This window comes from Ylistrum balloti, unplaced genomic scaffold, assembly GCF_031769215.1.
Source record: "Ylistrum balloti isolate Yb309-2 unplaced genomic scaffold, AGI_CSIRO_Ybal_v1 Utg370226, whole genome shotgun sequence".
Lineage (NCBI taxonomy): Eukaryota > Metazoa > Mollusca > Bivalvia > Pectinida > Pectinidae > Ylistrum > Ylistrum balloti.
The window spans coordinates 858,738-874,048 of NW_026782188.1; the positions used below are offsets into that span (position 1 = coordinate 858,738).

A 15,311-nucleotide genomic window follows, 5' to 3' on the forward strand; every position below is an offset into this window, starting at 1 on the left:
TCATCAGTGTTCACTAGGGCTATATCCTGATGAGATTGGACCACATAAGCTCTCGCCATTTGTCTTGTCAAAAATCTTTGTCTTGAAGAAATCCCCACAGTTCTATTTGTGGAGACCTGAAGGCCCATGACAAATATTGCTGTCCAGCATGTGTGTCTTTTGCATAAAGGAATTAATAAAGATCAACAGCTGCAGGGATGATAGGCTAGCTTGTGTATTAGACTGACCAATACAAGCAGACCGATCCTGATTAGTCTCTTCAGCCAACATCTGATCATGAATAGCTGGTCACCTGAATCAGATATACAAGAACTGTTTAAGGTAGGAAGGTTGTGTGTGAACAGGTTGTATAATAAATCTCACTCATTAGGAAGTATCATACTTGTGTGAATCGTGTCATTATGAAGCCCAGCATTTGTTTGAACCGTTTCATTTTGAAAATGAGAAAAAAAATTGTCATCAAAATAGTTATTTAAACTCAAAATTGTTAAAATGAGAGCAAAAACATGAACAAAAGATTGATTTACACACAGACCTTTAAAAACAATACAAATAAGATAAGACCAGGTGTTCAGGAAGTGAAAGTGTCATCTGCTTCATTTATGAAGTCCAACATCTTAATCTCAGGAAATCCAAATGTCACACTCTCCAAACGAGAACCAAGTAAATAACATGTTAACCTACCAAAGAGTATTGAACACCTCTAACTTATATCAGACACATGGAAATGGAGAATTTTCCAGTAAAATCTGTGTGACAATAAAAATTGCTCATAAATCTTTACCTGTATCTCCCTAGAAACCCCTTGTGTAAGATTTCCTGGCCGTTGTCGATGACATGTATCTATATAGAAATCTTGAGACAGTGAATAGACGTAAGAGACTTTGATGTAGCTTTCTGTTTATGAATTATTGCATCACAAATCCTGACCGATGTTATGGAAACCCATGGTCATCATGGACCCTGTGTTTATGGGAACTGTGTTATGAACCCTGTGTTTATGGGAACTGTGTTATGAACCCTGTGTTTATGGGAACTGTATTGTGAACCTTGTGTTTATGTGAACTGTGTTATGAACCCTGTGTTTATGGGAACTGTGTTATGGACCCTGTGTTTATGGAAACTGTGTTGTGAACCCTGTGTTTATGGAAACTGTGTTGTGAACCCTGTGTTTATTATGGGAACTGTATTGTGAACCTATGGTTTTGTGAACCTTGTTATATACTTAATCATCCCCCATTGAACCCTGGAGTAACTTAAGCCTTAAAAGAATTTCAATATGATCGTTTGATAAGATACAAATTGAATTATATGGAGAAAAATATTATATGTTACAGTAATTTGATAAAGCAAAGACACATGATAGTGATCGTATCAGGATAAAACTGTAATTCTGTACTACTTAATGGCCTGTTTGCTATGCTATTGACTGTAAACAATTGCACATTTTGAAAGAGAAGGAGAATGAAACACTGTGTTGTGTCCATCAGGTTTCTGATATCTAGACATTGTATGCATGTTCCTTTAATAGTGTCATATGATCTTTCACTGTCGGACTTGATAAACAACCTAGACATTCTATCTTGTTGATGGGCTGCAGACTCAGTGAAATAGTGTGGAGGGCTTCTTTACCGTCAGACTTTATACTCTCATGGCATCACGAAATTCAATTTCTCTTTCAATTTAACGGTATGACTATTTCCTAACATCCGAACAACAAGATGATGTTTAATTTTTTGTAACAATCTGATCATCGACAGGTTTTCAGCATAAAAATGTCGTGTAGAAATTGGAAATTTCCCGTGATGGTTATGGATAGCAGTCTCAGAAGAACTGGTTTATGTGTGGTGCTTTGAATGCCCTATTGAGGGCCAGCCCTATCTCTCTAGCAAACAGAGTTACACCAGCTTGTAATTGTCCCAATGGAAATCAAGCTGGCCTCCATTTTAAAAGCAAAACTTATATTTCTCATTGTGTGTATTTGATGGTATAAAACATTTTGTAGTTTGGTTGTAACCAAGTGGTTTTATGATGCTGTGAGCCCTGGGATTGGGACTTAGATTTTTATAGGTGATGGTATCTGTGTGCCATGTCAGGACAGACTAGCTCTGCCGTCCCCTACTCAGTTAGTGTGTAGGATAGGCTGTTCTCAGAGGGACTATATGTCCAGCGTCAGTTACCAGGTCGGTTTTGTTTTACTACATCTGCAGAAGCTGGTTGGGAGATCTTCTTGCATGCTTCTATAGTTTTATTGAATTTGCATGTATAGAACTATATTTATGATTGCTGCGATATTGTATCGACTTTTTCTTTTGTACTTTACAATTTTCATACCCCATCATTTGACATATACATCTGACAGTCTCAACTCTTCATTTGCAATAAAACAAATTGTTCTCCTGTATAAAATTTCACATCATTCATAAATAATTTGGTTATGCTTTTTATTGTCCTCTTGGTTTTTAGAGATGATAAAACGTGACTGTCACAAGTCTCCAGTGTTAGACTTCATGAGGCTGAGAAAGTAACTAGGATTATCAATGACCAATAGTATCAGTGACAGTTAAAAGCGATACCAATTTTTAAGATAATTTTCCACTTTTTATCTGCATTGTTAGTTTCTTCTATTTCGATTACAAGAAAATATTTTTCAATTTTGTATAGTCAACAGCATTTCTATATTGTCAGTTTATATCTATGAGAAATCTAAAGTATTGGAAAAGTAACTAGTTGCTTACTAATGAGTATGTATTTATTGTCTTTGAGTTACAGACATGCTTTGTATAGTATGTATTTGTTGTAAAGAGTAAAGACTGTTGAAGTACTACTACAAGATTTTGGTACCACTTAATGATACAGATTTGAGATACTTTGAGTACGAAATAATGTATATAAGTTTGAGATGCTGGCTTGTTCTGTGGACTATTAAACACAGCTAAAGGTCTGATGAACCTTCTAGAGTAATTACTGGCACACACAAACACTTAGATGAAAACTGTAATAAGAATCCTGTCATGCAAATCACACTTTTGGCATATTGGCCATGAGGCAAGTTTGCATAATGAAACTATATGTGATGCTGTCTTGTAGGGGAATGTCTGGTCACACAAACACAAGATCTAGTCATGCCAGAATCTTGCTTCAAATTCTTATTGATTCCACGGAAAGTTTACATAATTGCTCATCAGACTTCAATCCTTATATTCAATTTTCATTTAAATTGCGTTCATTTCCATCTGTTTGTCCATAGAGGAGTCATGTAAGAAGTTTACAGCTTCTTGTCCATACTGGCAGACTGTGTTTCTATCAGCTCCGTCAGCAGTATACAGATTTACGTGTCCTTTACATATAACCAGTCACATACGCTTCACATTATGTTGTTTGCATCTTGATTTGATGAAGTGTTGTTTGTGGAATAAAAAGTAGTTCTGAAACTTGAATTCTAATAGGCAATTAGGACTGCTAGTTTAAAAAGTTTGTATGAAGTTCATTTAGCAACATAAGGACATGCAAAGACTATGACAGAAATAGTGGTGATTTCTACAGTCTGAACACTCCCTTAGTTACACAAGGTCATGTAAAGACTGACAGAAATAGTGGTGATTTCTATAGTCTAAACACTCCCTTAGTTACTTAAGGTCATGTAAAGACTGACAGAAATAGTGGTGATTTCTATAGTCTGAACACTCCCTTAATTACATAAGGTCATGTAAAGACTGACAGAAATAGTGGTGATTTCTACAGTCTGAGCACTCCCTTAATTACACAAGGTCATGTAAAGACTGTGACAGAAATAGTGGTGATTTCTATAGTCTGAACACTCCCTTAGTTACATAAGGTCATGTAAAGACTGACAGAAATAGTGGTGATTTCTATAGTTTGAACACTCCCTTAGTTACATAAGGTCATGTAAAGACTGTGACAGAAATAGTGGTGATTTCTATAGTCTGAACATGCCCTTAGTTACATAAGGTCATGTAAAGACTGACAGAAATAGTGGTGATTTCTATAGTCTGAACATGCCCTTAGTTACATAAGGTCATGTAAAGACTGACAGAAATAGTGGTGATTTCTATAGTTTGAACACTCCCTTAGTTACACAAGGTCATGTAAAGACTGTGGTAGAAATAGTGGTGATTTCTATAGTTTGAACACTCCCTTAGTTACACAAGGTCATGTAAAGACTGACAGAAATAGTGGTGATTTTTATAGTCTGAACACTCCCTTAGTTACACAAGGTCATGTAAAGACTGTGACAGAAATAGTGGTGATTTCTATAGTCTGAACACTTACCGGACATTAGCAGTTTAAATACTGTCCTGCTGTGGAATCACAAGCAGTGTTTCAGGTTTATAATGGCTTACAGTCATGTACCCTTTCATTTCTTAGAAATCATTTCCAAGCAATTAGCATTTCTAAACAGAAGATGACCATCACTACAATCAAGAGTGAGAGCTGACCAGGAGAACAATGTATGGGGTGAAATCAATATAAGTGGTCATACGGTGTGTTTGACCCTCGTCACAACCAATTGTCATCCAAATTTGTCAGTTTCATTGGTCAGTAATAATGGGTTGAATCGATAGCCATCACTGGTAATTACTGGGAAAGCAGGTGATATGGAAACCTGTAATTATCTCGTCTTGTCTGTCCGAGTTATCAGTAGACAGATCACTGTCTTAGTGTTGTTGCCCACAGTGATTTTTTTCCAATAATGCCTTGTACTCACTCCTGTGGGCAGATTTATTATATATATGATGAAATAGAATGAAATAGAATGAAATGTTTTTACACAGGTAAAAGTTTACATGGTTTTACAAAAAACCTAAAGCACATGGAATGTATTTCATGGAATTCATGTGATCATGAATGTTACTTTCCTTGTGTATTTATTTAAAAGGTATTTTTTTTATTATCTATTAGTTTTCTTCAGTTTTATTTCATCCTCATAAATTAGATAGTTACAGAATATGAAAAATATCCTGTGCCTACTTGAACAAGAATTGTGATGTTTCCATGTGAACACCATAGCACCATAGCGTTATAAACAAATATTTCCACCAAACACTTGAAAAGCAACCAGTTTAACGATACCTTTCCATCACAAGGTATCTCATACCGAACAGAACTTTCTTAAGCTGTAACAAAGCTTCTAGCTCAAAATTAGGATGGATAAGAGAAAACTCTCTACTTGACAGTGTCACGTTGTCATGATACCATTCAAAACTGATGTTTGGTATGATGTAGATATTAAATAAGTGTTAAAAATAAAACAATTACATCAAGCTCAATGGCAACAAAACTCAAGGCAAGAAACAATAAGATAACCCCTGAGAGTGACAACATCAAACTTAAAGCTCAGACGACCCTTAAGTATTCCTCATATGTATGTCTAGTTTATACATTACAGCTCTAATTTCATTTTGTATTGAAAATATTTGTGTCATAGATATATTTCGCTATCATTTTTCAGCTTTTATGCTGTTGAAGCGATGTATGTTTTTTTTTATCAATCTGACCAGATTATTTTACATTACAGGTGAGATCTGGGACCTTTACATGAAAGCTTGTCTGGATCTGATTGAAATGAAATTGCCCAAGAAAACACCTCTTCCTGAACGGGTTTGTATTGAAGTGTATTGATATAGTTCTCCTTTGCTATTTTTCCATTATTGCGTTGATTCGGCCGGTAACGGACTGGTATTGTAAGCATTGATTTGTCAATCAAGTGGTATTATCCGGACTGCCATAGAAATAGGTACATTACACTTGAGGAATTATAGATGTTTTCCCACCTCTAACATTATGTAAAGTTCTCCCACTTAATGACGAGGAACTCTCTATTTAGTGGGAGGTGGCCATTGTCAGTTGAGGTTGTTATAGGGCGAGTGAAGTGTATTGTACTAGTTAGGCTGGGAGGCCAGCCATACCCGGCCTCTGCGCTCCGTAAACACGGGCCGATTGTCTGAAGGACCATGTGGAGGACAAGTGCATACTTCCCCTCCCATCAATCCCCAATGACAGACCGCCATATTGACCTGGATCAGAAAATCAGCCCACCATTGTCCTCAACAATCCCAACTGACAGTTTCTCACATTCCCAGAGTTATCAAATTGAATGATTTCTATCAGGGCTTGTATATAACCATTGTATCATCAGACAGCCGTACAGAGATACAGGACCGGATCACATGATACCTCTGACAGACTCCGCTTTCTCTCACCTGTAGTTGTGGTCAAATCCCTATTATACCATCTGACAGATGTAGTTCCCTGGTGACCCTTGATGTATTGTGTTTCCGTCAATCTGATCAGTTTATGCCTTTAAAACCAGTTCATTCTCTGGATGTACGGTCACATGACTTTGTGAAGTGTCCTTTTAAAGGATAAGTATCATTGTCATCCTAGATTGAGATATCGAAGGCTGGAATCTGTCTTCATGTCCTTGATACAGGGTGCTAGGTATTGATAACATTAGTACTAGCATATAGTAGAAAGCATCATGCTAGTGATTCAATACAGGCTGTCCAGCGTCCCTAAAATTCCTAAAAAATCCTAATTTTTTTCAGTTTTGTTAAAATTCCTAAAAAAAAAATGAAAAATTCAAAGGGAATTCCTAAAAAAGCCATAATATTTCACTTCAGTTCCTACTTTTTTATATTTCTTACAGTTTACTGAAAATGTTTTCATTAAATTCATGCTTAAAATGTATTTCAATGTAGTTTGTAGTTCTAATTAAGGGTAGACAAAGAAAGGCAGTTGACCAGTGGATCTATGTACCCAGATTGTTATTGGTTGTGACTGAGTGACAGAGGTGTGATTCTTAAGGTCACAGCCAACAGCAGCTGGGACACTGAAACCCTGGAAGACACCTTTCCTGCAATTAAGGCATTGTATATTAGTTTCTATTTTGTCAAATTTGCAAAGGTAAGTCAGTTTAATGCTTTCATACTCCCTATTCTAGTAACAAAATTCCTTATATTTGCCCTAAAATTTTGTAATTTTAGCCCTAAATTTAGCCCTAATTTTTTGTCAAGAAGTGCTGGACAGCCTGTTAATAGAAGAAAAAGGAAAGATAACCACAGGTCATTCTTTGTGATAGACCCCTGAGGCCAATTTTTGTTTATCCTAACTTTCATCTGAAAACACACTTCACACTTCATATGGATGGTCATATATTGTTTTTTTGAAAAAATTCCTATTTTTTGCCCAAGATTTAGACATGTTATTTTTTAAAATTCTTGTTACTGTTGTCCAATAGAACAAGTGGCCTTACTTGTGTTGTTATATAGTCAGTTAGAGGGATACACTTTATTCTGGCTTGAAAGTTGGGATACGTCGACTCTTCTGTAAGGAAATGCTAAAATGTTCATGTAGTTTTGGTAATGATACTGCTTGACAAGATAGGTCTTACTACATCGGTGTTAAGCTTTGTTGGTGGAGACAATTTAGCTAGAGGTCCGGAGTTTGATATCTAGAGCAGGACTAAACAAAGATAACTATTGACAACATTGGCAAATAAGTTAATTGATCAAAGAAATACATATATTATCTATTGTACTAATTTGATTTAACATAAAATGTCCAAAAACATGTTTTATTTGTAATAGTGGTAAGGTGATTTGAGTTTTAGAACACTAGCTATTTGGAATGTTTTTAAAAATTAAACCTTCCACTAGCAATAAACAATGCCCCATGTGCTTATCCTGGAATGACCCTTGTGTACCTGCTACCATGTATGACCTATTGGACTTGTCCCTTTAAATGTTTGTGTACTGTAAGACATTTTGGTGTCCAAATCAGCTTGTATGTTGACAGTTACACACAGCAATGAAATACAAACACAGTGGGACAAGGTGCTGTTGGCCTATTTGCCTATCAGTTACCAGCAACAAGTGTTAGTGTTTGGTCAGTCCACATTACGCCCCGACTCCGGATGGACCTACATGGAATGCAAGGTGCCCCTTGTCATTGTGTCAATTCAGAGACAGCCTTTTCTTGTTCATAGGAAATTTAATCATTAATGTGAAAGGGACAAACTACATCTTTTATTATCTTATAATGTGCTGACCATACACTGCAGTTTCTCTGATATACTGAGATGTGTAAGAGACAACACCATTCTTATACAGCTTTCAAATCTCTGATGTACAGAGATGTGTAGGAGACAACACCACAGCCTTAAAATCTCTGACATACTGAGTTGTGTATGAGAAAACACCATACTTATACAGCCTTAAAATCTCTGATATACTGAGTTGTGTATGAGACAACACCACAGCCTTAAAATCTCTGACATACTGAGTTGTATATGAGAAAACACCATACTTATACAGCCTTAAAATCTCTGACATACTGAGTTGTGTATGAGAAAACACCATACTTATACAGCCTTAAAATCTCTGATGTACAGAGATGTGTAGGAGACAACACCACAGCCTTAAAACCTCTGACATGCTAAGTTGTGTATGAAACAACACCACAGCCTTAAAATCTCTGACATACTGAGTTGTGTATGAGAAAACACTATACTTATACAGCCTTAAAATCTCTGATATACTGAGTTGTGTATGAGACAACACCACAGCCTTAAAACCTCTGACATGCTAAGTTGTGTATGAAACAACACCACAGCCTTAAAATCTCTGACATACTGAGTTGTGTATGAGAAAACACTACAGCCTTAAAATCTCTGACATACTGAATTGTGTATGAGACAACACCACAGCTTTAAAATCTCTGACATACTGAATTGTGTATGAGACAACACCATACTTATACAGCCTTAAAATCTCTGACACACTGAGTTGGGTATGAGAGCACTCTACACATAAGTATTTCTGGCCCCTACAGAACACTATACATATAAGTATTTCTGACTCCTACAGAACTCTTAACACCAGTATTTCTGGCTCAAACAGAACACTATACACACAAGTATTTCTGACTCCTACAGAACACTATACACACAAGTATTTCTGGCCCCTACAGGACACTATACACATAAGTATTTCTGGCTCCTACAGAACACTATACACACAAGTATTTCTGGCTCCTACAGAACACTCTACACATAAGTATTTCTGGCCCCTACAGAACACTGTACACACAAGTATTTCTGGCTCCTACAGAACACTATACACACAAGTATTTCTGGCCCCTACAGAACACTATACACATAAGTATTTCTGGCTCCTACAGAACACTATACACACAAGTATTTCTGGCTCCTACAGAACACTATACACACAAGTATTTCTGGCTCCTACAGAACACTATACACACAAGTATTTCTGGCTCCTACAGAACACTCTACACATAAGTATTTCTGGCCCCTACAGAACACTGTACACACAAGTATTTCTGGCTCCTACAGAACACTATACACACAAGTATTTCTGGCCCCTAAGTATTTCTGGCCCCTACAGAACACTATACACATAAGTATTTCTGGCTCCTACAGAACACTATACACATAAGTATTTCTGGCCCCTACAGAACACTATACACATAAGTATTTCTGGCCCCTACAGAACACTATACACATAAGTATTTCTGGCTCCTACAGAACACTATACACACAAGTATTTCTGGCCCCTACAGAACACTATACACATAAGTATATCTGGCTCCTACAGAACACTATACACACAAGTATTTCTGGCCCCTACAGAACACTGTACAGAAGTATACAAGGATAATTAATCGGTTAAATACCTTTGTGACACCTTGTATTTTACAGAGGATACACAAATTGCTAGCAGTCTTTGAAGAGGCCGTTGGGAACAAAGCTGTCACACCAGATATGTTTGAGAAATGGGTAGGTCAAGATGAACAATAAAGACATGTTAATAATCTAATGTTTTGTTTTAGTAGCAAATCTGTTGAATGCCCTAATCATGTCCTAAAGCAATGCTAGGGTCAAACATGTCTTCATGACTCATCAGAAAGGCTGACATCCTACTTATTGTAACTTTCTTTTCGATGAATTTAATTGCCGGTACACCATTATTGTGTGACATGTCATAAAACATTTGGTGGCAATGCCTTCATTTTTTAAGGTAATAAGAATATGGACCATTATAATTACCAAACCTTTTTGCCATTTTTACTTAGCATTAAAATCAAAGTTTTTTCTTGTTACTAGGGAGTATTGATGTCAAGGTCCTTGTCTTTTTACTTGTTAATTTCAATGTCAAGGTTGTTGTCTTGTCAGTAGGTGGTTAATGTCAGTACTCTCGTTTTGTCCCCAGGTGATATTAATGTCAATGTCATTGTCTTATTACTAGACAATATTTATGTCAAGGCTGTTTTCTTACTAGGTAATATTAATGTCAAGGTCATTATATTGTTACTAGGTGGATGTTCTAGCCAATGTAGGTCTGGTAAAGGAGCAGGCCAGAGTATATGAACTTGCCACTACCCACCATCCTAAGATTGTCTCTTTATGGAAACAGAGGTTACAGGTATTCATCAGAACTGCTCCTACCCACAGCCAGGTTGTCGAGATGTTTCACACTGCATGTAATCAAGTCCCAAAAAAGGTAAGTCCAAACACAGGGAGACAAAAAGCTAGGTTTGTAAGGGGAGAGAATACACTATAGCTTCCTGTACATTTGTAGAGAAGTTAGTGATAACGTAGACTTAAAGTCTACAAATAATCAAGGGTGTTTTTATTATTTTTATTTCTCAATAGCAGTATTTATTAAAAGACAGTGTGGAACATATCAAACTGTTAGATGCTATTATATTATATGATAAAATTATACATATGCTGTTTGATGAATGACTTGAATGAGTATGTAATGAACTTATTTCTCTTATGGCTGGAGCTACTGCTGATATAAATGACATTTAATGATGCTTCTATGAGGAGGATCAATATTTGATGCAGTGTGAGGGTGCTAAATCATCAAATACCTGTAAACTGATGGATGGACATTTAGCGTGTGTGTTGTCAACACAGCAAACAGGCATGCAGAAAACACATCAGATAGACACTTCAAAGACAGCTAATAAATAGATAGCATATAATTTATCTCTTTTTAACCCGTGTGTATCAATAAACCAATTAAACTTTAGAAAAGGATAACAGCTATACAGGAAGTTACTTTACTGTTCACTTGGTCTGTACAGGAAGTTACTATACTGTTCACTTGGTCTGTACAGGAAGTTACTATACTGTTCACTTGGTCTGTACAGGAAGTTACTATACTGTTTACTTGGTCTGTACAGGAAGTTACTATACTGTTCACTTGGTCTGTACAGGAAGTTACTATACTGTTCACTTTGTCTGTACAGGAAGTTACTATACTGTTCACTTGGTCTGTACAGAAAGTTACTATACTGTTTACTTGGTCTGTACAGGAAGTTACTATACTGTTCACTTGGTCTGTACAGGAAGTTACTATACTGTTCACTTGGTCGGTACAGGAAGTTACTATACTGTTCACTTGGTCTGTACAGAAAGTTACTACAGTGTGCACTTTACAGTGTACATTAGGAAGTTACTACAGTGTACACTTAGTCTATACAGGAAGTTACTGTGGTGTAGGGTTGTCCTATACAGGAAGTTACTAAACTGTACATTTAGTCTATACAGGAAGCTAATATATTGTGTACTTAGTCTATACAGTAAGTTAACACAGTGTACATTTAGTCTATAAGGAAGTTACTGTGATGTAGGCTTGTCCTCTTCAGGAAGTTACTAAACTGTATTCTTCGTCTACACTGTGAGTTACTACAGTGTGCACTTTGTCTGTACAATGAAGTTACGTAAGTGTATACTTGGTTTGTACGGGATGTTAAAGAGCTGTACAGGAAGTTAATGTGTAAAGGAAGTGCCCTTGGTTTCACAAACATTTCTGAAGCTCAACTTAGTCTGCGAACGAAGGAAATGGACTCTCAGGATGATTAGCACCTTTTATGGCTGAAGTTTTATAGACATTTTATTTTTGTACCAAGAGTTAAAACAATGGAGCAGCATAATTAGACAGATAAGAGTACAACCTGTCAGGTCTGACAGGCTTATCAGGCCTGGCTCTATCAGACAAGCTGGCATGGTCTAGATTTTCTCTAAACAACATAAAATCTGCTAGCCATGGCAGGACCCTCCCAGTACAAATCATGGGATGGCCAGTGTTAGATTAGGACAGCAAAAGTGTTTGATATTACCTTCAAAATATTCTTATGTTTAATATTTAATAACTATTACAAAATAACAACGCAGGTCAACAATACTACAGTCAAGGACACAAATACTACAGTGAAGGTCACCATTACTACAATAAAGGTCACCAATACTACAGTAAAGGTCACCAATGATAAAATAAAGGTCACTAATACTAAAATAAAGGTCACCAATGATAAAATAAAGGTCACCAATACTACAGTAAAAGTCACCAATACTACAGTAAAGGTCACCAATACTACAGTAAAGGTCACCAATGATAAAATAAAGGTCACTAATACTAAAATAAAGGTCACCAATGATAAAATAAAGGTCACCAATACTACAGTAAAAGTCACCAATACTACAGTAAAGGTCACCAATACTACAGTAAAGGTCACCAATGATAAAATAAAGGTCACTAATACTAAAATAAAGGTCACCAATACTAAAATAAAGGTCACCAATACTACAATAAAGGTCACCAGTAATACAGTAAATGTCACCAATACTACAGTAAAGGTCACCAATGATAAAATAAAGGTCACTAATACTAAAATAAAGGTCACCAATACTAAAATAAAGGTCACCAATACTACAGTAAAGGTCACCAATGATAAAATAAAGGTCACTGATACTAAAATAAAGGTCACCAATAATACTAAAATAAAGGTCACCAATACTACAATAAAGGTCACCAGTAATACAGTAAAGGTCACCAATACTACAATAAAGGTCACCAATACTACAGTAAAGGTCACCAGTACTACAAGAAAGGTCACCAGTAATACAGTAAAGGTCACCAATGCTAAAATAAAGGTCACTAATACTAAAATAAAGGTCACTAATACTAAAATAAAGGTCACCAATACTAAAATAAAGGTCACCAATACTACAATAAAGGTCACCAGTAATACAGTAAAGGTCACCATTACTACAATAAAGGTCACCAATACTACAGTAAAGGTCACCAGTACTACAAGAAAGGTCACCAGTAATACAGTAAAGGTCACCAATGCTAAAATAAAGGTCACTAATACTAAAATAAAGGTCACTAATACTAAAATAAAGGTCACCAATACTACAGTAAATGTCACCAATACTACAGTAAAGGTCACCAGTACTACAATAAAGGTCACCAGTAATACAGTAAATGTCACCAATACTACAGTAAAGGTCACCAGTACTACAATAAATGTCACCAGTAATACAGTAAAGGTCACCAATACTACAATAAAGGTCACCAATACTACAGTAAAGGTCACCAGTACTACAATAAAGGTTACCAGTAATACAGTAAAAGTCAATAATACTACAGTAAAGGTCATCAATGTATCAGTAAAGGTCACCAATACTACAGTTAAGGTCACAAATACTACAGTAAAGGTCACTAATACTAAAATAAAGGTCACTAATACTAAAATAAAGGTCACCAGTAATGCAGTTAAGGTCACCAGTACTACAATAAAGGTGATCAATGTATCAGTAAAGGTCAACAATACTACAGTAAAGGTCACCAGTAATACAGTAAAGGTCACCAATACTACATTAAAGGTCACCAGTAATACAGTAAAGGTCAATAATACTACAGTCAAGGACACAAATAATTCAATTGAATTCACCAATTCTGCAAGTAAAAGAGTATGTCGTATCGTATTATGTTGCTCGTGTCAATCCCATCCCATCCCATCATCCCATCCCAACACATCCCAATAAGCATCTAGTAACTTCATTGTTTGACAGATTTTGGTCAAACATTATATATAAAAAGTCAATTATGAGCATACTTTGGACATCATTGTGTTTCAGGGACCCAAGGTCAGGGTCAAGACCACCCTTCCTATATATAGAAAATTATCAACTGACAGATCACTGAAACTGATTTCACTCGGTGGTGGGGGATTTTATGTCTTACAGACATTTTCTAGATTTTTTTAAGCCTAGAAACCAGTGTTTCTATTAAATAGCAATAAAGATACTTGAGAGCTGCCAAGCATTAATTAGTCATGGTGGAAGTATTGTGTTCGCAAAACCTAAAACGGAACAACATGTCATAAAATAAAATCGCAAAGAATTTTGATACGGAAACAAGTAAAAAAAATTGGCCACTATACAGTGGTTGTCTCTGGTAATGATTTGAGTAGAGGAAGGCGGAGTTGTAAAATGTAGGCTTAATGTTACAAGACCTGAAGCAATAGAGGGGCACTAATGTACCACATCCAGGATAACGGTTCCCTTCATTACACAATTCCTTCATCAAACTGATATGTCATGATGAATTCCCATTCAAATATTGTGATTGTCTGATCATTGAATTGGCTGATTAGTTGTTATAGCATTACTGACTCTGTAACAAAATGATATCATTTTATAGGGGCAATCTGTATTTAATCACAGTCCTCCGATTATGTTCCTGTCTTAAAGCAGTAAAACCAGAAACATGTGTATCATGCTATTATTGAGGGTTATCATAGTCTCCCACCCACCTTCTCACACTCGGGGATTCACCACACAACACAAGCCTGGGCTACCCACCTTCTCACACTCAGGGATTCACCACACAACACACAGCCTGGGCTACCCACCTTCTCACACTTGGGGATTCACCACACAACACACAGCCTAGGCTGCCACCTTCTTACACTCAGGGATTCACCACACAACACAAGCCTGGGCTACCCACCTTCTCACACTCGGGGATTCACCACACAACACACAGCCTGGGCTACCCACCTTCTCACACTCGGGGATTCACCACACAACACACAGCCTGGGCTACCCACCTTCTCACACTCGGGGATTCACCACACAACACACAGCCAGGGCTACCCACCTTCTCACACTCGGGGATTCACCACACAACACACAGCCTGGGCTACCCACCTTCTTACTCTCAGGGATTCACCACACAACACACAGCCTGGGCTACCCACCTTCTCACTCTCGGGGATTCACCACACAACACACAGCCTGGGCTATCCACCTTCTCACTCTCAGGGATTCACCACACAACACACAGCCTGGGCTACCCACCTTCTCACTCTCGGGGATTCACCACACAACACTCTTCCGAGGGTATCTGCCTTCTCACTCTCAGGGATTCACCTCACAACACTCTTCCGAGGGTATCTACCTTCTCATT

At 37.0% G+C, this 15,311-nt stretch overlaps 1 protein-coding gene across 1 annotated transcript in view; it reads left to right on the top strand.

The window, feature by feature from the left end:
* LOC132551894 (U3 small nucleolar RNA-associated protein 6 homolog) overlaps positions 1-15,311 on the top strand; it is a 144,275-nt gene that overhangs the window by 97,502 nt on the left and 31,462 nt on the right. The window contains exons 15-17 of the mRNA XM_060216040.1: positions 5,540-5,622; positions 9,743-9,820; positions 10,359-10,544. Of these exons, the coding sequence (XP_060072023.1) occupies positions 5,540-5,622; positions 9,743-9,820; positions 10,359-10,544 (347 nt within the window). The remainder of the gene's footprint in view (positions 1-5,539; positions 5,623-9,742; positions 9,821-10,358; positions 10,545-15,311) is intronic.